The following is a 17542-nucleotide window of genomic DNA, read 5'->3' as shown; positions in this document are numbered from 1 at the left end:
GGAAAACACAGAGAAAAGCTCAGGTATGCTAAATTATTCAAATCAAATCAAATCAAATCACTTTTATTGTCACATCACATGTGCAGGCACACTGGCACAGCACATGCGAGTGAAATTCTTGTGTGCGAGCCCCACAAGCAACAGAGATGTGCAAACACAACAACACAAACGAGCAAAATACAAGAATGGCCAACCTGAAACTAATAAATATATGTACAATATATAATAGTGTATGCATTTCTGGATGTGTATACTAAATATTTTCCTACGTGTGTGTGTGTGTGTGTGTGTGTGTGTGTGTGTGTGTGTGTGTGTGTGTGTGTGTGTGTATACACATTTTTACAAATTAAATAGTAAAAAAAAAAAAAAAAAAAAAAAAAAAAATAATAATAATAATAATAAAATATATAAAATATACAGAGTTGAATATGTGCAAAACAAGTGGCATTTATATACAGTGTGGAGTGCATAATGTTGAAGTTCCAGTAGTGAAGCTGAGGTGTCTATGACGTGTTCAGCAGTCTGATGGCCTGATGGAAAAAGCTGTCTCTCAGTCTGCTGGTACGGGACCGGATGCTGCAGAACCTCCTTCCTGATGGAAGCAGTCTGAACAGTTTATGGCTGGGGTGACTGGAGTCCTTGATGATCCTCCCCGCTTTCCTCAGGCACCGCTTCCTGTAGATGTCTTGGAGGGAGGGAAGCTCACCTCCAATTATCCGTTCAGAGCACCGCACTACTCGCTGGAGAGCTTTGCAGTTGTAGGCGGTGCTGTTGCCATACCAGGTGGTGATGCATCCAGTGAGGATGCTCTCAATGGCACAGTGATAGAAGGTCCTGAGGATGCGGGGGCTCATGCCGAATCTTTTCAGTCTCCTGAGAAAGAAGAGGCGCTGCTGCGCCTTCTTCACTGTTTTGTTTGTGTGTACTGACCACGTAAGATCCTCAGCCAGATGTACACCAAGGAACCGGAAGCTGCTCACTCTCTCCACAGCAGCGCCGTTGATGGTGATGGGGGTGTGTACTTCTCTGCACCTCCAGAAGTCCACTATCAACTCCTTTGTCTTTGCGACGTTGAGGGTGAGATGGTTGTCTTGACACCAGTGGGTCAGGGCGCTGACCTCCTCCCTGTAAGCCGTCTCATCACCGTTGGTGATAAGACCCACCACTGTAGTGTCGTCCGCAAACTTCACAATGATGTTGGAGCTGTTAGTGGCTGTGCAGTCGTAGGTGTAGAGTGAGTACAGGAGAGGGCTCAGTACACACCCCTGTGGAGCACCAGTGTTCAGTGTGATGGGGGATGAGGTGATGCTGCCTAGTCTGACCACCTGGCGTCTGTCAGACAGGAAGCTAAGGATCCAGCTGCAGAGGGAGCTGCTCAGTCCTAGATCCTGCAGTTTCTAGGACTGCAGTTTCTATTCAAGAGCTGGACTGAAAAATCAGTGGCAACAGTTTTCATGGGGTGATGAATCCTAATCTGAAACTTTTGGCTTCAGGTTATCATCTGTATGTACGACAAGGACAGGAGAGAAGTGCAACAGTAAGCATGCACAGCCATCTCTAAAACATGGTGGAGGCTCTCTCATGGTTCGGGGCTGCATTTCAGCCAGCGGTGTTGGGAATCTTGTTGAATTTGATGGGAATATGAACTCTGATTTACAAAGTAACTACTTTTATTAAAGCGCAGGGTAAAAACCATTCACACTCACATTTACACCTATGGGCAATTTAGAAGCAGTCACCACTTAACCTAACCCCACTGACCTGGAGAGAACAATGCTAACGCGTTGCCCTATCAGAACAATCTAAATAAATACTCAAACCTCTTTTAAAATTGTCAATTCTGGAAGGTATGAGCATGATTTTCAGCTTTAATGCTCTCTATATTAGAGTTAGTCTCTTGCTCATCTATAAACTACCCCATATTACTGCAGGGTTGACAGTCTTGCACTGGCTCACTGTGTATTAAAGAATTAAAAAGTAGTGCTGTTTGTATTTAAAGTCTTAAATGGTCTTGCAGCTGCATATGTGATAAATTTTGTGTCCATACATAAACAGAAATGCATCAGCTGTGGTTGTCTTTAAATCAGAGCGGATGAAATACAGCTTTGGAAACAGCTGAAATGGAACTGTTGCTGGAGGACAGGTTGCTGTTGTGTTGTTTTATCTAATAATTCAGTTTAATTTCAATTCATTTTTATTTATATGGCACAAATTCAAACCAACAGTTGCCTCAGGGGACTTTATATTTAAGGTAATGACCCTACAGTATTAGAGAGAAACCCCAATAATGACACAGTCCCCTGTGAAGAAGCACTTTGTGACAGTGGGAAGCAAAAACTCCAGCAGAACCAGGCTCAGAGAGGGGCAGCTAACTGGATGAGTATGATGGGAAAAATAATGTGAACATCTTGACCATGAATTTTAAGGAACCCATTTATTTATTTTTATGTTACTTTTTTCTTGTAAAGTACTTTGGTTTTGGTGATATATAAATAAACTTTACTTGCTTACCTACTTTATTTTTCAGCATCACAATGATCCCAAACACACACCAATGCAGTAAATGCACACCTAGAAAGAAAAACACACACTGCCACATATAAGTCATGGACTGGCCTCCCCAGAGTCCAGACCGTAACTCTTCCTGAAGACTATTTAGAGAAATTACAAGCTGCCTAGCACAGTTCAGGCTGTGTTGAAGAATAAAGGTGGTCCTATCGAATATTGACTTTTAAGCTCGTTAGAATTGTTAAACTCTGTTTCTGCCTGATATATTGTATTTCCATGTGTGTTTTAACATGCTTCAATAAATCTCTGCACCATTTTCCCATAGCTAAATATAATGAAAGTGTGGATGTCTGAAGATTTTTATACAGAACCATATGTATTCTTGTTTATAATGGTTTGGCCCTTCATGACATAATATTGCATTAATATTAGTATTGTGTTATTTTAAGTTTAATATTTTCAACATTTGCTTAAGATCTTAAATATTCCAGAAGTAAATTCGAAGTAATGCGATTACTTTAACTAAGAAAATCCACACTTAAGCGCTAAAAGCTTTTTGTTACTTCTCTGCAACCTGCATTTCATTCATTTTATCATTTCTCTGCAAAAAAATAAAAAATAAAAATACTCTCAAAGAGTTTTCTCCACAAAAAGTTCCCTTGTGAGGGTTGACTGATTACAGTCATTCTTGATCCCACTAAGTTGTAATATCATAGATTCATGTTTGTGCATTCATCAGGGGACAAAGGTGGGAAAACTCTGCACACACATCATCCTGCACGGTGAAGGTCAAACACCCAGCTGAGGCAGAAATGCTCGTCAGGAAACAGCACGATAAACAGGACATGTTTATCAGAGGAGAGGGGCTTTACGGACACATCCTCAGTTTGGTGCACTCATAGATTTATGGGATAGATCCGAGTACTAGTCAAGCTCCCACGTGATTCAGTGATTGTTTAAACCTACTAAATCTTCTTTCTTTTTTTCAAACATGCATTGCAACATCTTCATCTCACTGAAATCGTCTCAATGTCACGTGAAATTAGACATATAATTCATATTTTCTGTAAAACGCCTGAAAATCCATCAATCATATGCTGTAGATTTTTATAAATGTAATCGACCTGTGTCTGGTGAGACAATAACTGTCCATGTGAGCACAGGATCCCCCGAGTAGTGGTCTGCACAGGAAGGAGGAGGCGGGGGGCATTGGATTTACGTGTATTTAAAAGATGGGTGTGGTTGACTTCTTCATGCCCGGATTTGAGGATCCTGCAAGCGCTCACCGCGTGATCCGGCACCCTGTTACTAAATGATTATATTCAGCAAAGAAAAAAAAAAAGAAAAAAAAAAAACAGGAACCGTGTGGATACTGCCCAAGCGGTAAGGGCCGCCTCTGGTTACTGTCTGCAAGAGGAAAACACAACATCTTGCGTGAAGGCTGGAATTCTAAACGCTTCTTCGTCCTTTTTAAAATTTAAATTAATCAATTTATTGATAATTTATATTTGTTGCACTTTCCGGATTTTACTCTGTAATTCACTGCCGACTTGGAGGCGTCTATCCTGATGAAGTATCGGCAGAGGGAGGAGGAAACCAAAGAGAGGAAGGAAACGAGGATAACGTCACGAAGACTCGGAGTAAAACGGACTGAGAATAGTGTTTAATGGACGATCCCTGATGCGGGCCGGGGAAAGAGCTGGGGCCAATTCCGTCTGTTTACGCCGTATTGGACGAAGATGTTTTTGTTAGGTTGCCGTGTGTGAAAAGTGGAAACGATCCGTAGAGGAAACAGCAGCTCGGCAGCAGCAGATATCATCTTGTGTGTGTGTTTTTTCCTCAGGAGCTCCGCTAAAGCAGAGAAATGGAAATGTGTGCAGCCCTCCTCCGGTTGCCTGTTTACTGAAGGGTTTGGAAACAGGCTGATCGTGACACACGGAACTTTTAAAGTGGATCTCCTGTGAACTTGATTTTTAATGACTGAAAAAGACTTGTAGTTAAATCCTCCGCGGGATTTGTCTTTTTTTTCCTTTTTTTTTTTTTTGAGGGGGGGACGTTGCTTTCAGTTTCTTTCTTTTTTTATTTTTCTTTGCAGCAGGGGGAGGAAAAAGGGCAGGAAAATCATCGGGAGAATTAACAGGTAGCCACCCATTATCCAAACGCTGTGACAGCAGATAGGTCAGCCTGTGTGTGTGGCTGGGTGATGGTGTGCGTATGGCATCATTTTGACCAAATACGATTAGCTACATCCGCAATTTTAGGAGCTCGATGTCTAAAATGAGACGTGATGAAGGCCTTTATGACTGTGCTGATCAATATGTGAGGTGATGTAGCTAGGGTAGGGCCTTTTTTGAATTATGTAAATCTCTAAATCTAGACAGTGAAATAAAAATCTCTCTCGAGTGCATCCTTTGAGACTGGCCTGTACCCTCGTTCTCCTCAGTGCTGACTGTATTTCATTGGGGAGGCTCTTAGGCCATGCGTTCACATCCTCTGCCATCAAACATCCACTCATGCCCGGCATGCAGTGGTTGGAGGCAGATTTTAGCCATGCCATGTTAGAGCACCTCCACATCAGATGTGCAATCAAAGGGGTGGGGCCAGGCACTCCTGGCATCTTTGCGTTTTTGTTCTACCACATGCTCTCGGAGGTTGGTGGAGTGCCAGAAGTGCTGGGGACACCGAGGACCTGCCATATTAACCTTTTATAAAGAGCATGGCCTAGCAGCAAGGGTCGTGTCGCTGCTAGGCCATGCATCATCAGTGCGGCAGTGTGATATGCGTGTCCTCACTCTCTGCTACTCTTTACCCACTGACTTCAGCACAAATCTGCGTGTCCGCCAGTTGATGCTCAGAAGCAGCAAAAACATGCATCTGAGCATCTGGCAGGACCCATGGCCTGATATATGATCCCCCTCCCCACACCCCCTTCTCTACCTCCCTCCTCCTCATCCTCCTCTCCTGCAGCATCTATTCTCCTGATTGGCTAAATGAGCAGCTGTGCCAGGAGACTGAGACCCACGATGCACCCCTTTTGGCTTCCATTAGTGCTGTGTGATCCATCTGGTCGCAGGTCCCTCCAGGGAACAGTGGTCTACTGTAGCTAATTGCTCTTCCTTGCACAGTGTAGGCTACTGTATGCATGCTATCTGGGGTTTTTATCTTGAATTTGAATAGCTTCACATATGCAAATCTATAGGCCACCTGTTTGGGAGAATATTTGAATGTGCAACTGTTTTCCCATGAGGAACAGGAAATACTGTAGTGCACGCCGCTGGAAAGCGCAACATTGAGATGAACAGTTTTCGTGTACCTGTGTAATTTAAGAAATTAGGGACTCCCCTGTTCTTCAGCGTGAAGTGTTTGTTTAAACACAGTCAGCGGCTCAAATGAAGGATTGCTCCGTCCTGCATTAGTGCAAAGTTGGACTTGTATGAGCATTGCTACCAGGCACCAGATAGTGAGCATTCACTCACTATCTGGTGCCTGGTAGCAATGCTGGCTTTTTGATAGCAGCTTAGTCATTGCAGATTATTCTCCTCAGTTAAACCAGGATGGGTGGTTGTACAGCCATAAACAGATTACAAGTTGTATTTTTTTCCCTCACTGTGGGTTCAGTAAACCTCAGAGATTAAAATTGGGATTTTATTTGATTATTTTATTTCCCCAAATGCAAGTAGCGTTCAATTATTGATGAAAGTAGACCTCTGGATTAGTAGGTTAGGAAGTATAAAAATATGATAATCCCAAAAAAACTTAATATGCACTGATATTCATTTCATTTAGATTTATTTGATAATAGAGTGTGATATTTAAAGTCGTGCCCCATCCAGCAGGTGACAGCTCGGACAGTTTCAAAATGAGTGAGCTGGAACAGCTTCGTCAGGAGGCCGAGCAGCTTCGGAACCAGATACGAGTGAGTGATGTGTGTCTGCTGTGAACAGTTTTACCATTGAATAAAATACTGGAAAATTTGTTATTTACTAGCGGTGTCCTCTTTTTTTTCCCCTTCCCTGTGACTTCATAACCATTAGGACGCCAGGAAAGCATGTGGAGATTCAACCCTGACACAGGTGAGAGCAACTGAATGTGTAAGATGTATGTCAGTCACCTGGGGATGGGTTAACCTGGCGTCAATATGGACCTATATACTTAATAACATGATATTGGGCACAGTGGAGAAAGCAGGAAAGCTATTTTTTTATTGTTTTTGATCAAATGTTACTCTATAGGACAAAAAATCCATCCCTGCTACTCTCAACATGTCTCCAGGTTTCACCTGCACAGAGGAGTGACCTTTTCTTTTTGTAGCACAATTTAGAAATAATAGATGACGGCCATTTGTTGAACCAGCAGTAGTATAAATCATCAATAATTTCTGAATTTATTTTTACAGGTGCATTATTCATATTGTCATATTTGACATGTGATATTAGTTATTTCTGTCCCGGTCTTGCCTTCGGTGTCTGATAGCCACTGTACTGTTACTCTTTAGCAAAACTTTTCTGCCAAACCTTTTATCACACACCCAGTGAATGATCAAAACAGTGCTAACTTGCTAACTTTACTAACTTAGATAACTGCTGGTCTGGATCCTGTGGGGCGGATCCAGATGCGGACAAGACGCACCCTCCGTGGCCATCTGGCCAAGATCTATGCCATGCACTGGGGTACAGACTCTAGGTGAGTCCATACTATTTCTAATGCTTTTGACTGCTTCTTGGTTTAATTTTTCTTTGTATACTATAGATTAAAGTTCCACCTAAAATGGTTGAGTGTAATCGGCCATCAAAGCCACTTCAGGTAAATAAATGGTAAATGGCCTGTATTTATATAGCGCTTTTCTAGTCCCTAAGGACCCCAAAGCGCTTTACATATCCAGTCATCCACCCATTCACACACACATTCACACACTGGTGATGGCAAGCTACATTGCAGCCACAGCCACCCTGGGGCGCACTGACAGAGGCGAGGCTGCCGGACACTGGCGCCACCGGGCCCTCTGACCACCACCAGTAGGCAACGGGTGAAGTGTCTTGCCCAAGGACACAACGACCGAGACTGTCCAAGCCGGGGCTCGAACCGGCAACCTTCCGATTACAAGGCGAACTCCTAACTCTTGAGCCACGATCGCCCCACAGGTAGCCACTTCCTATCTATATTAGCTAGAATAGAAAAAGGCGGATACAAATAAATGTTTGACCTAAATTTGGCCCACTTCTGCATTTTTCTGGGCATTTAGCCTTTACTGATGGAGCTGACTCAATGTGAGTCTCCTCACCTCAGTTGAGCCACAGATCCACCTCATATGGATCACATCTGACCCACAGAAAATTTGCAAGTGGTGTAAATAGGCTTTAGGCCACCTGTGTCCATCCTGGGAATTAATTTCAGTTCATTGGCTGTTTGATGGAGCTTTTAGACTACTGCATTACCCAGTTTTCCAAAGGAGAAAAAGATATAAGTCCTATAATAAATAATTCCTGTCTGTAATGCAGTGAAAATATGCTCCACTCTTTGTCTTCATGATTCAACAAATGCCTCGACAGCTATTTAGTGGATTGTAATGACACATGGGACATACCTGCTCGAGATGAACTGTAGCACGTTTGGTGAAGATGTAATGCTTGATTTTCCACTCACACATGCAAATTGCCAGCGCTAATTAGTAAATGCTGAATGAACAAGCCAAACAGTCATAGTGGGCTTGTTAGCAGGCTCGCGTTAGCATTTAGCTCAAAGCGGCACGATACAAAAGCACAAGCATGACAAGCATTGCAAGCATTTTAATTTTAGTTCTGTGAAATCATTTGCTGACTTCAGGCATTAACCATGAACATTTCTGGCTGAGGCAAACATTAAAACAACTGATTCTTCACCTTGAACTCACAGAATCATCTCAGGCTGCAGTGTTTTGACAGGAAAAGCATGTTTCAACAGGTTTGGAGCGCAGTGTGATAACAGGACTCAAATGCCAAAATTAAAGAGATCCTGTATTATTCAAAACTTTTTTGTTTTTTTTCCCCTTTTGTGTCTGCAGGCTTCTGGTTAGTGCCTCTCAAGATGGAAAACTGATTGTCTGGGACAGCTACACAACTAACAAGGTAAAATCACCAAAAAGACAAAAAACACGGCACGTCTCCAGCTGGAAGACTTGTCTGAACTTGAAATGAAAGTGGACTAACATCTTCCTCTTGTAGAAGTGCTGCTGACTTTCCATAATGGCTTCTTTCTCAGTGTTACTGTGACTGATTGTAAGAGTCACAGTGGCATCATCGTGTGTGTTTTCAGTGTTAATATCTGCCCATTTTATGCTCTTTAAACTACCTCTCTTTTCTTAGATACATGCCATCCCCCTGCGCTCCTCCTGGGTAATGACCTGTGCGTACGCTCCCTCGGGGAACTACGTGGCCTGCGGAGGCCTCGACAACATTTGCTCCATCTACTGCTTGAAGACACGCGAGGGCAATGTCAGGGTCAGCAGGGAACTACCTGGCCATACAGGTGAGAGAACATGGCGCCCTAAGCTAACTATGTTAAAATCTTCTCATGAGTAAAACTGATGAGATGTTTCAGATGAGCGTACGCCCCCGTGGGAAAGCTCCACTCCCAAACCCCTAAACAATGACTTCATTTACATGCTTAATTAATTGCAGTCTTAATGAGCTGAGATATTAACTCCTGTCTGTGTGACTCTGATTTGTGACACTATAACTTCTGTATGTATTTTATTTTTGATTTTATATTTTCAAGAAAAACGTGAAGTAGATGATTTATTGAAATGTGCAAACATACATGTAAATACAGTATGTTAGCAAAAACTAGGTTTGCACAATTGTAACGAGCTTGAAAGTCCAAATTTGGTATGACTGCCTTTATTCTTTAGCATATTCTGAACTCTCTTAGGCAGTTTGATTGTATTTTCTTCAAGAAGTCGTCAGGAATAGCAGCTTCTTGAAGAACTTTGCAATGCTCTTCTTTGAATGTTTCTGCCTTTTGTTCCATTTTCTGTCACAATGATCCTTCACTGCTTCAATAATGTTGAGGTCCAGGCTCTGGGGAGGCCGATCCGTGACTGACAGCGATCTAAAGATGTGTTTGTTCTACCCAGTTCTACCCATTGTCAATGCATTGACTATGTGTTTAGGGCCACTGTCATGCTGAAAAAGGAAGCATTTGCTAATTGGATAATCAGATGCTTGTCAGAAGGTATTGCATGGTGGATCAAAATCTGGTGGTACTTTTCCCACTGGCTGAAATGTCATCCCAAACCATCACAGCCTCCACCATGCTTTACAGATGGTCGTAGGTACTCACTGATGTACCTCTCTCTTGAACTCCTTGGAATGTATTGAACCAAAAGATTTCAAATTTGGATCCATCACTTCATAAGATGTGTTGCCACTGCTTTTCAGTCCACTTCTTGTGTAAAGACCTGTTTGGGATGCCTCTTCTTGGCAGCCACCCTTCCACTGAGACCATTCAGACAAGGCCTCAGTGAACAGTAGAGGGATTAATGTTATGTGTTGACACAACACTGGTTCATCCCTTGAGTTAGATGCCTTTTTCTTCTTTGAATGATTCATAGGCCAGTGTTACAGGGCAAATAAAAACATTCCTCTGAAAGTGGTCAGGTACAGGGACTGGACTGAAAATGAGTAGAAAAAGCAACCAATCTCTAAAAAACCCTCCACATTTTTACTCCTTCTAGAGCAGCTTTGCACAATTTACAGTTCAAAATAAGCCCCATTTATCCTGGCACTTCTCAGCTCATCCACTGTCTGAAGCCAAGAATTTTAGCAGCCTTCTTCCTGCTTTAAAGCCAGCTGTCTTCTGATTGGCTGCCTCTTCAGTTTGAACAGCAGGTGGGTGGGGCTGCTGTGCTTAAAGCCAGAACTTTTTCCCTCTTCACTGACATCTAACAGAAGACGAGAATAGAAAAAAGTGTCTGGAACAGGGCATTGAGGGGTTTTTTTTTGTTTGTTTGTTTTTCTGTTCGTCTTTAATATGAAATGATATAATTCTATGTTTATGTTATGTAATTATATGTATATAACAAAGGAACAGTGAAAAGCATAATAAGTCACATTTAAAGAATAGATAACAGAGTCTGATTGGCTTAAAGAAGTCAGGTAAGAAGGTTACAAGAATTAGCCTGATAATGATGGAAATAATGATGAGAAGAGTTCGACAGTGTGGGAAATCAGAAGTAATAAAAAGAAGACAACAGCAGGACTGGCACAGACACGCAGACATACAGGCACCACATGTAAACAGATCTTTCCTCTTGAACCTATGGAAAAGCTTCTTTTTATTGCAGTCGTGGATAGATTATTATGACCACAGATGCAGGATGCAAACATGCCACATGCCCACGTGTTTGCTCATGGAAAGAGTACACTCTGACGTGCGTTTCATGAGCACACCCAGCTTGCTCACACACTAATAAAAGGCATCTTAGAACTACATTACATACACAACTTTAAACTTACGGTTTCTTGCACTCGTGGACATGAAGTTTCGAGATTTTCATGAGTTCATTGAACTGTTCTTTTACCAGGTTGGAATCTTTTTTTAATTTATTTTTTTACAGCAGACATTTTTAATGACTTAAAAATAAGAATTGAGTGCAAAACTTTGATTTTATTTTGCTGTTTCTATAATCCAGTATACACAACACCACCTGCTAATATTTGGTTAAATGTCTTTTAGCAAGTTACAACTCGGCCAGATGCTTTTTGTAGCCACCAACAAGCTTCTGGCATAATTCTGCCCGGATATTTTAGCACTCTCCTTGGCAGAATTGGTAAAGTTCATTTAAACTGGAGGTTTTTCCTTCGCTCTTAAATGATCTGTTATTGCGTATTTTTCAAATGTTTGTGCAGGATATTGTATTTGTTTTGAATGTCTTGTACTTATGTGATACAGGTCTCTATTGAAAATTACATTTTTTTTAATCTCAATTAGATTTTTACCTGGATAAATAAAGGACTAATTTGAAAGAAAAAAAAAAAACATAGTCCAGAAAGGTTTAGATCGAGGTTTTGGGAAGGCCAATACTCCATCCATCCATCCATGCATTCGCATTCGCTTCCGCTTATCCTTTTCAGGGTCGCGGGGGGTGCTGGAGCCTATCCCAGCTGTCATAGGGCGAAAGGCAGGGTACACCCTGGACAGGTCGCCAGTCTGTCGCAGGGCTAACACATAGGGACAGACAACCATTCACACCTAGTGGCAATTTGGATTATCCAATTAACCTATCCCCACAAGCTGCATGTCTTTGGACTCCAATACTCCAATATTTTAAAAATAATAATTAATACCTATACTATAAGTAAGGTCAAAGGTCTCCAATGGCTCCAAAATCCTGGTCATCTGCAAACTTTGCTGATGTGTCAATGCATCTATCATTGCAGCTTCAAAGAAATTAAAAAAATGATCCCAAAAAGACGCTTGAAAAAGAAGGCTTTAAAGTAGTAATCATGTAAAATATGTCAACAAAATATATCATAAAACATCTAAACGAATGAGTAGTTTTAGTGGCGCAGAGACAACATGTAGCTCTATATGTACACTCACAATAAATTTATAGTCATATTTACGTTTTACATTCTTCTCCTATACAGTAGTAATTTAATGTAAAATGCGTCATCAAGTGTCACTGACATCATCCGCGTGTTTGTGCGTTCCGTTCTCTCAGGTTACCTGTCATGTTGCCGTTTCATTGATGACAATCAAATCATCACGAGCTCAGGAGACACCACATGGTGAGTCACACAGATCAACACACACATGTGCAGCCTAAGCATCGTTTTCCTGCTTTCCAATCACTAACCCTGTGCTTTTTTTGTTGTTGTTGTTGTCGTTGCTTTTTTTGCCCAGTGCACTGTGGGATATCGAGACGAGTCAGCAGACCACAGTTTTCTCGGGCCACACCGGTGATGTCATGAGTCTGTCCCTTTCGCCCGACCAGCACACCTTCGTGTCGGGAGCCTGCGACGCTTCAATCAAACTGTGGGACATCAGGGACAGCATGTGCCGGCAGACCTTCACGGGCCACGAATCGGACATCAACGCTGTCTGTGTGAGTGTCCTCAGGGACCGGGTGCCCTTGTAGGCCCAACTGCTTTTATTCTTCTTAAAATCGCGGATTATATATTTTACAAGTGCAGTTTAGAGCTCTTGTTTCAGAAGAGTGCTCTGGCCGTGGAGTTTTATGAAGCTGCATCACTGATGTGACAGGCAGAGGAGACCTAATGAAAGATGCTTTTGAGTTGCATTGTGGGAAATGTAGTATTGGAAGGTCGCTCAAAAGCAGCATCTTAAAATGCAGTTTAGAGTTTTAAAAGACAACAGGACTTTTATTCCAATTTACTACATTCAAAATCAGGGTTTAAGGTGTGAGGATGAGAAACCCCCACAACACACACAAGGTCAGCAGGAGCATAACGTAGGGTTTTTTTTAGCTTGACCCACATCATAGATTAAAGAAACTGGATGGAGTTGGTATGCTTGAGACACCATTTTAGACATTTATTCTCAGACACATCATGAGTTTCTGAATTCCTGGCACTGTTATAAGCTAATCTGTGGCCTTAAGTGGCACTCTGGCGCTCCTGAGTACTGTCTAACACGTCATCAGCAGCATCAGCTCCAGGATTTGTCTTGGTGACGTCACACACTGTCTCCAGCCACCAGCTTTGGGAGGGATTTAAATGGGAAGCGCGCTGCAGGATTAACAAGATTATCAATTAACACCATATCTGAACATCCTGATCATCTCAGGAGACGATCTCCGGTTGGGAGTCTGGGTTGATGGCACAGGCCATCTGACAGTGTGGCAGGTGGACAGATTCGGTGTTAAAGCACTGATCCCATTCAGTTTTCTGTCTTATTAAGGGATTTAAGAAAGGCAGGAACTCTCTATAGCAGCTTATGCTGTAACTATATTTATTTATAATTAAAAATATAAATAAATAATAAATAAGAGTCATCCTCACTTTCTCCTCCCCAGTTCTTTCCCAATGGCAGCGCCTTTGCCACAGGCTCTGACGATGCCACCTGCAGGCTGTTTGACCTCCGCGCAGACCAGGAGCTAGGCCTCTACTGCCATGACAACATCATCTGTGGCATCACCTCTGTGGCTTTCTCCCGCTCCGGGCGCTTGCTGCTGGCTGGTTATGACGACTTCAACTGCAACATATGGGATGCCATGAAAGGAGACAGAGCAGGTGGGTGGAGCAAGCGAGAGAACAGAGAAAAGGGAAGGTTCATCTTCAAGCTAAGGTGAAGATGAAGTGATTATCTATCAATTACACCACACGTGTTTTTGTAGTATTCCTTCTTTTGATTTTTCAGTGCTAAAATAAAAGCTTAGTTTAGTGATTCATTTTTGCACTGCAGAGGGATGATTGTATGTAGGTGTGCAGTTTTCTGATGCCTGAAACAACAAATAGGTTTATACAATGTTCAGTTTAAATGAGAGGGGAGCTTGGTATACAAGTACTGCTGATAACAATGATTTAAAGTACAGAAATAACAAATTGGTTGTAATTTTTATTTTTTCTGGTTAGAGCCTCTTTCCACCAAACTCCTATCTGAGCTTCAGCTGTAAGAGTTCAATCAAAAACATAGAAAACACAATCTGAATAAAAAAAATAGTGCGACTAAAACTGCTTCTAAACGGAGTTGTCGTTGCAAAAAATGTAATTCTTTATTTGTGTTTTGGGGTTTGTTTGTTTGTTTTTGAGGAAATTAAGCTGCTTGCCATGTATCAAGATCAAGGTTATTATAGCTAAATTATAGCTAACTAAAATTCAACTAAAACTAAAACTACATGTAAAAAACATTACTGGTTTTACCTCTGACATATGTCCTCCCTACAAGAGTAATTAAAAGTCTAAAATGTAACACTGTTTAGGACCCTAAAACAAAAAGAACTAAACTAAAACGAAACATTTTCAAACAATAAAACCAAACACAAAAATCCCCCCATGAAACTAACAAACTAAACTGAATAAAAAAACAAAAACTCAAAATGAAATAACAATAAAAACGAATTCTAAAATGCTAAACTGTAATAACTCTGGTCACGACTTTTTATTTTTGCATGCGTCTGTGGAAACAATCACTATTTTACTTCTCATTTTTCTCTGTTGCCAGGTCAGCAACTAAAGCATTTTATACAAGATGTGTCATGTGTACTACTGTGTACTGCTAATCAAAACACATTTAAGAAGATCAAAAGCAGAGAATAACCTTAAATCGTTTAAATAAGTGAAAATTATGCCTTTTTCACAGATTCAGAAATGGCTAAACTTATAACTTAAGTTCAGCTTTGAAAATTAATAGAAACAAGTCCTTCAGAGGCCCTTTTATCTGTATTACTACAAGGTCAAGGCATTATTAGGACAGTACTGTACAACAGGAAGTATAATTATTTACTTCAGAAAGTAGCGATATATATTGCAGGAAGCAGATCTAGAGTGTATACTGCACACGATCTGATATCAGATCATCCGTATGGCGCACACATGCTGGTGAGTCAGAAGTTCATCCTACCACAAAAAAAAAAGATATGAAAGCATAAAAAGAATTGACAGTAAGTTCAGTGATGGAAGAGCAGCACAGTCTGCCTTAAGCACAGTCATTACAGTAGCAGGAATTTTAGTACAAGTGTTGGGACAAACTTTCCAAACAATGATTCGTTTCCATTGTAGAAAGAACATCGTGAGTCTGTTTTGCCGCTGATTGCATCAAAAATAAATAGATAAAAATGTGGTCACATTTAGATTTTAAAGATTCCTTTTGAAAAACAAAATCTTTGTCTGCACACTTAAGAAACAGGGGGATACAAACCGTAGCATCGATCTTAAGTTAACAGTATGCTCACTGTTTGATTTTTGAAGAAGTGCATTGCACAATGACAAGTTGACTTTTAGGGTTTTTTTCGGCCCTCCTGCAGGAGTCCTGGCAGGCCATGACAATCGCGTGAGCTGTCTGGGCGTGGCGGATGACGGCATGGCGGTGTGCACCGGGTCCTGGGACAGCTTCCTCAAGATCTGGAACTGAGCCATGCACATAAACAGCGAACCACACACGTCCAACAGACACCGCTCTTATCTTGGGACACAGTTTGCACCCTGTACTCTCACTGTATGTAAGATTCCACAGACGAACCGCAACATTATACTGTACATAATATATATGACTTAGATATGAGCTTACACACACACACACACACACACACACACACACACACACACACACACACACACACACACGTATTGTATGCAGGATAAGATAACAAGACCTAAACACATGCTCACACTACCTACCGCCGATGAAAGTACACAGCAGCAAGGCCACAGTGCAACACACACATGCACATAACAGGTCAAAATATGACCAAATACAGCCGAATATTCAGCTGTTCGGCCGAAAACACAAATCCCATCAACACTATCTGACGCACTCATTCTCACACATGCTTATCATGAGACATACTGCTTCTCGTGTTAAGCAGTGGAGCGAATGTTACCCGATATTTTTGTCTTATGACTTTGCTCGAAATACACCTCAGACTCATTTTTCTTTGTTGTTTCGGTCTCTTTACCACACGTATCTCAGCAGTGGTGACGTGAAGGCGGAACCACCTGAGTGCATTTACATAAAGAAAGTAAGAAAGAAGGAAAAACATTCACCGATGAACAGATGATTGAGCTCAATGAAGATATCAACTGATTTTCATCTGTTTCAGAACGTCACACAGTCACTGTCTTCACCCAGTTTGTTTTTTTTCCCCCCCCAATTCTACACACTTATTTTATTCCTGTTCTTCCTGTGTGCCTCAAATACACTTATTAACAGAGGATACTGAGACAGTTACATGAATCCAAAACAACCTGAGATTAAGAGAAGTTGAGAAGTAAAAGCACGTCTTATTGAGTAGGAGCCAATAATCAAACTTTGACTTTGTCACTGTATTATCTGGACATTACTATAATTGTACATATTATTAATAAATAACTGCCTCTCCTGCCTTTTATTGTGTTTTCCTTTTAAAATTGTTTCTAAAACTGACACGTTTAACTGAGTATTAAGTGCATATTGTCAGGTATTCTCATTATACAACCTCAGGTTTTTACTTAAACCTGAGATTTGAAAGTAGCACTGATATAGACATACATGGGTTATTGGAATATACAGTCCCCTGCCTCTTTATTAGATATATTAGGTAAAATAAATATCTAATCAGCCAATCACATGGCAGGAACTCATTTAGGCATGGTCAAGATTTGAAAAAAGTCCCCTGGCGTGATGAGTCTTGATTTCTGCTGCGACATTCAGATAGTCAGGCCAGAATTTAGTCCTGTCAAATAACGAAACCATGGATACATACTTTCAGGCTGCTGCATGTCAATATGAACCAAATTCTCCGTTTCCTGCATCTTGTGGAATCTGCCAAGAAGTAAAGCAGTTTTGAAGGCAAAAAGGGGTCAAGACCCTTAATAGTGAGGTGTGGCCAGTAAATGTAGTGTTAAAACTCAAAGCTGGCACACAGCAAACTTGGTTATCTGCTTAATTAGACATATGTGGCAGCAACCTGAACCTTCAGTCTCCAAAGAAATTTTATGTTGAATGCCGATGCATGTCATAGCTTTTCCACTAACTCATTGTTAACAGACTTTAGGTACATGGAAATGTCTGGCGGATGCTTTTGTCTTTAGACACCGGGGGGTGCTGCAGCTCATTCTGCATCTCTGACTCAGAAAATGAGGACTGTGAACCAAAAACAAATCTTGAAGAAAATTTGTTAAATCTATTTACAAGTTAGGCTATGAAGACTGAGTAGTGCCTTTTGTTAAGTGGACCCTACACAGTTGCTTCGTAGTAACAAAGGAGGAGTGACAGGAACATGAAGTCCAGGCAGACTTTTAGCACCATGATGTGGCTGAACACTGAAGTACATCTCACTCCGTTCACTGCTGTTGTGTGATACGAAACCGATGTCAACTGCAGCCCTCGCTGCAAT

At 41.4% G+C, this 17542-nt stretch overlaps 1 protein-coding gene across 2 annotated transcripts; it reads left to right on the top strand.

Moving 5' to 3' along the window:
- The first annotated feature begins 4553 nt into the window (after positions 1-4553).
- Positions 4554-16550, top strand: gnb2 (guanine nucleotide binding protein (G protein), beta polypeptide 2). Of its 2 annotated transcripts, none has more exons than XM_026183010.1 (10): positions 4554-4648; positions 6345-6424; positions 6543-6581; positions 7085-7191; positions 8549-8612; positions 8850-9012; positions 12209-12275; positions 12391-12592; positions 13523-13739; positions 15473-16550. In XM_026183010.1, exons 2-10 carry the CDS (start codon positions 6368-6370, stop codon positions 15577-15579), a joined length of 1023 nt encoding a protein of 340 aa, XP_026038795.1. In that variant the 5' UTR covers positions 4554-4648; positions 6345-6367; the 3' UTR covers positions 15580-16550. The 2 variants fall into 2 exon arrangements, with proteins under 2 accessions (XP_026038795.1, XP_026038794.1); XM_026183009.1 differs by having other exon boundaries at positions 6342-6424.
- The last annotated feature ends 992 nt before the right edge of the window (positions 16551-17542 follow it).

This window comes from Astatotilapia calliptera, chromosome 10 (genome assembly GCF_900246225.1).
Source record: "Astatotilapia calliptera chromosome 10, fAstCal1.2, whole genome shotgun sequence".
Taxonomy (NCBI): domain Eukaryota; kingdom Metazoa; phylum Chordata; class Actinopteri; order Cichliformes; family Cichlidae; genus Astatotilapia; species Astatotilapia calliptera.
The sequence above is the reverse complement of the archived record's forward strand: the minus strand, read 5'-3'. Positions and strand labels throughout refer to the sequence as shown.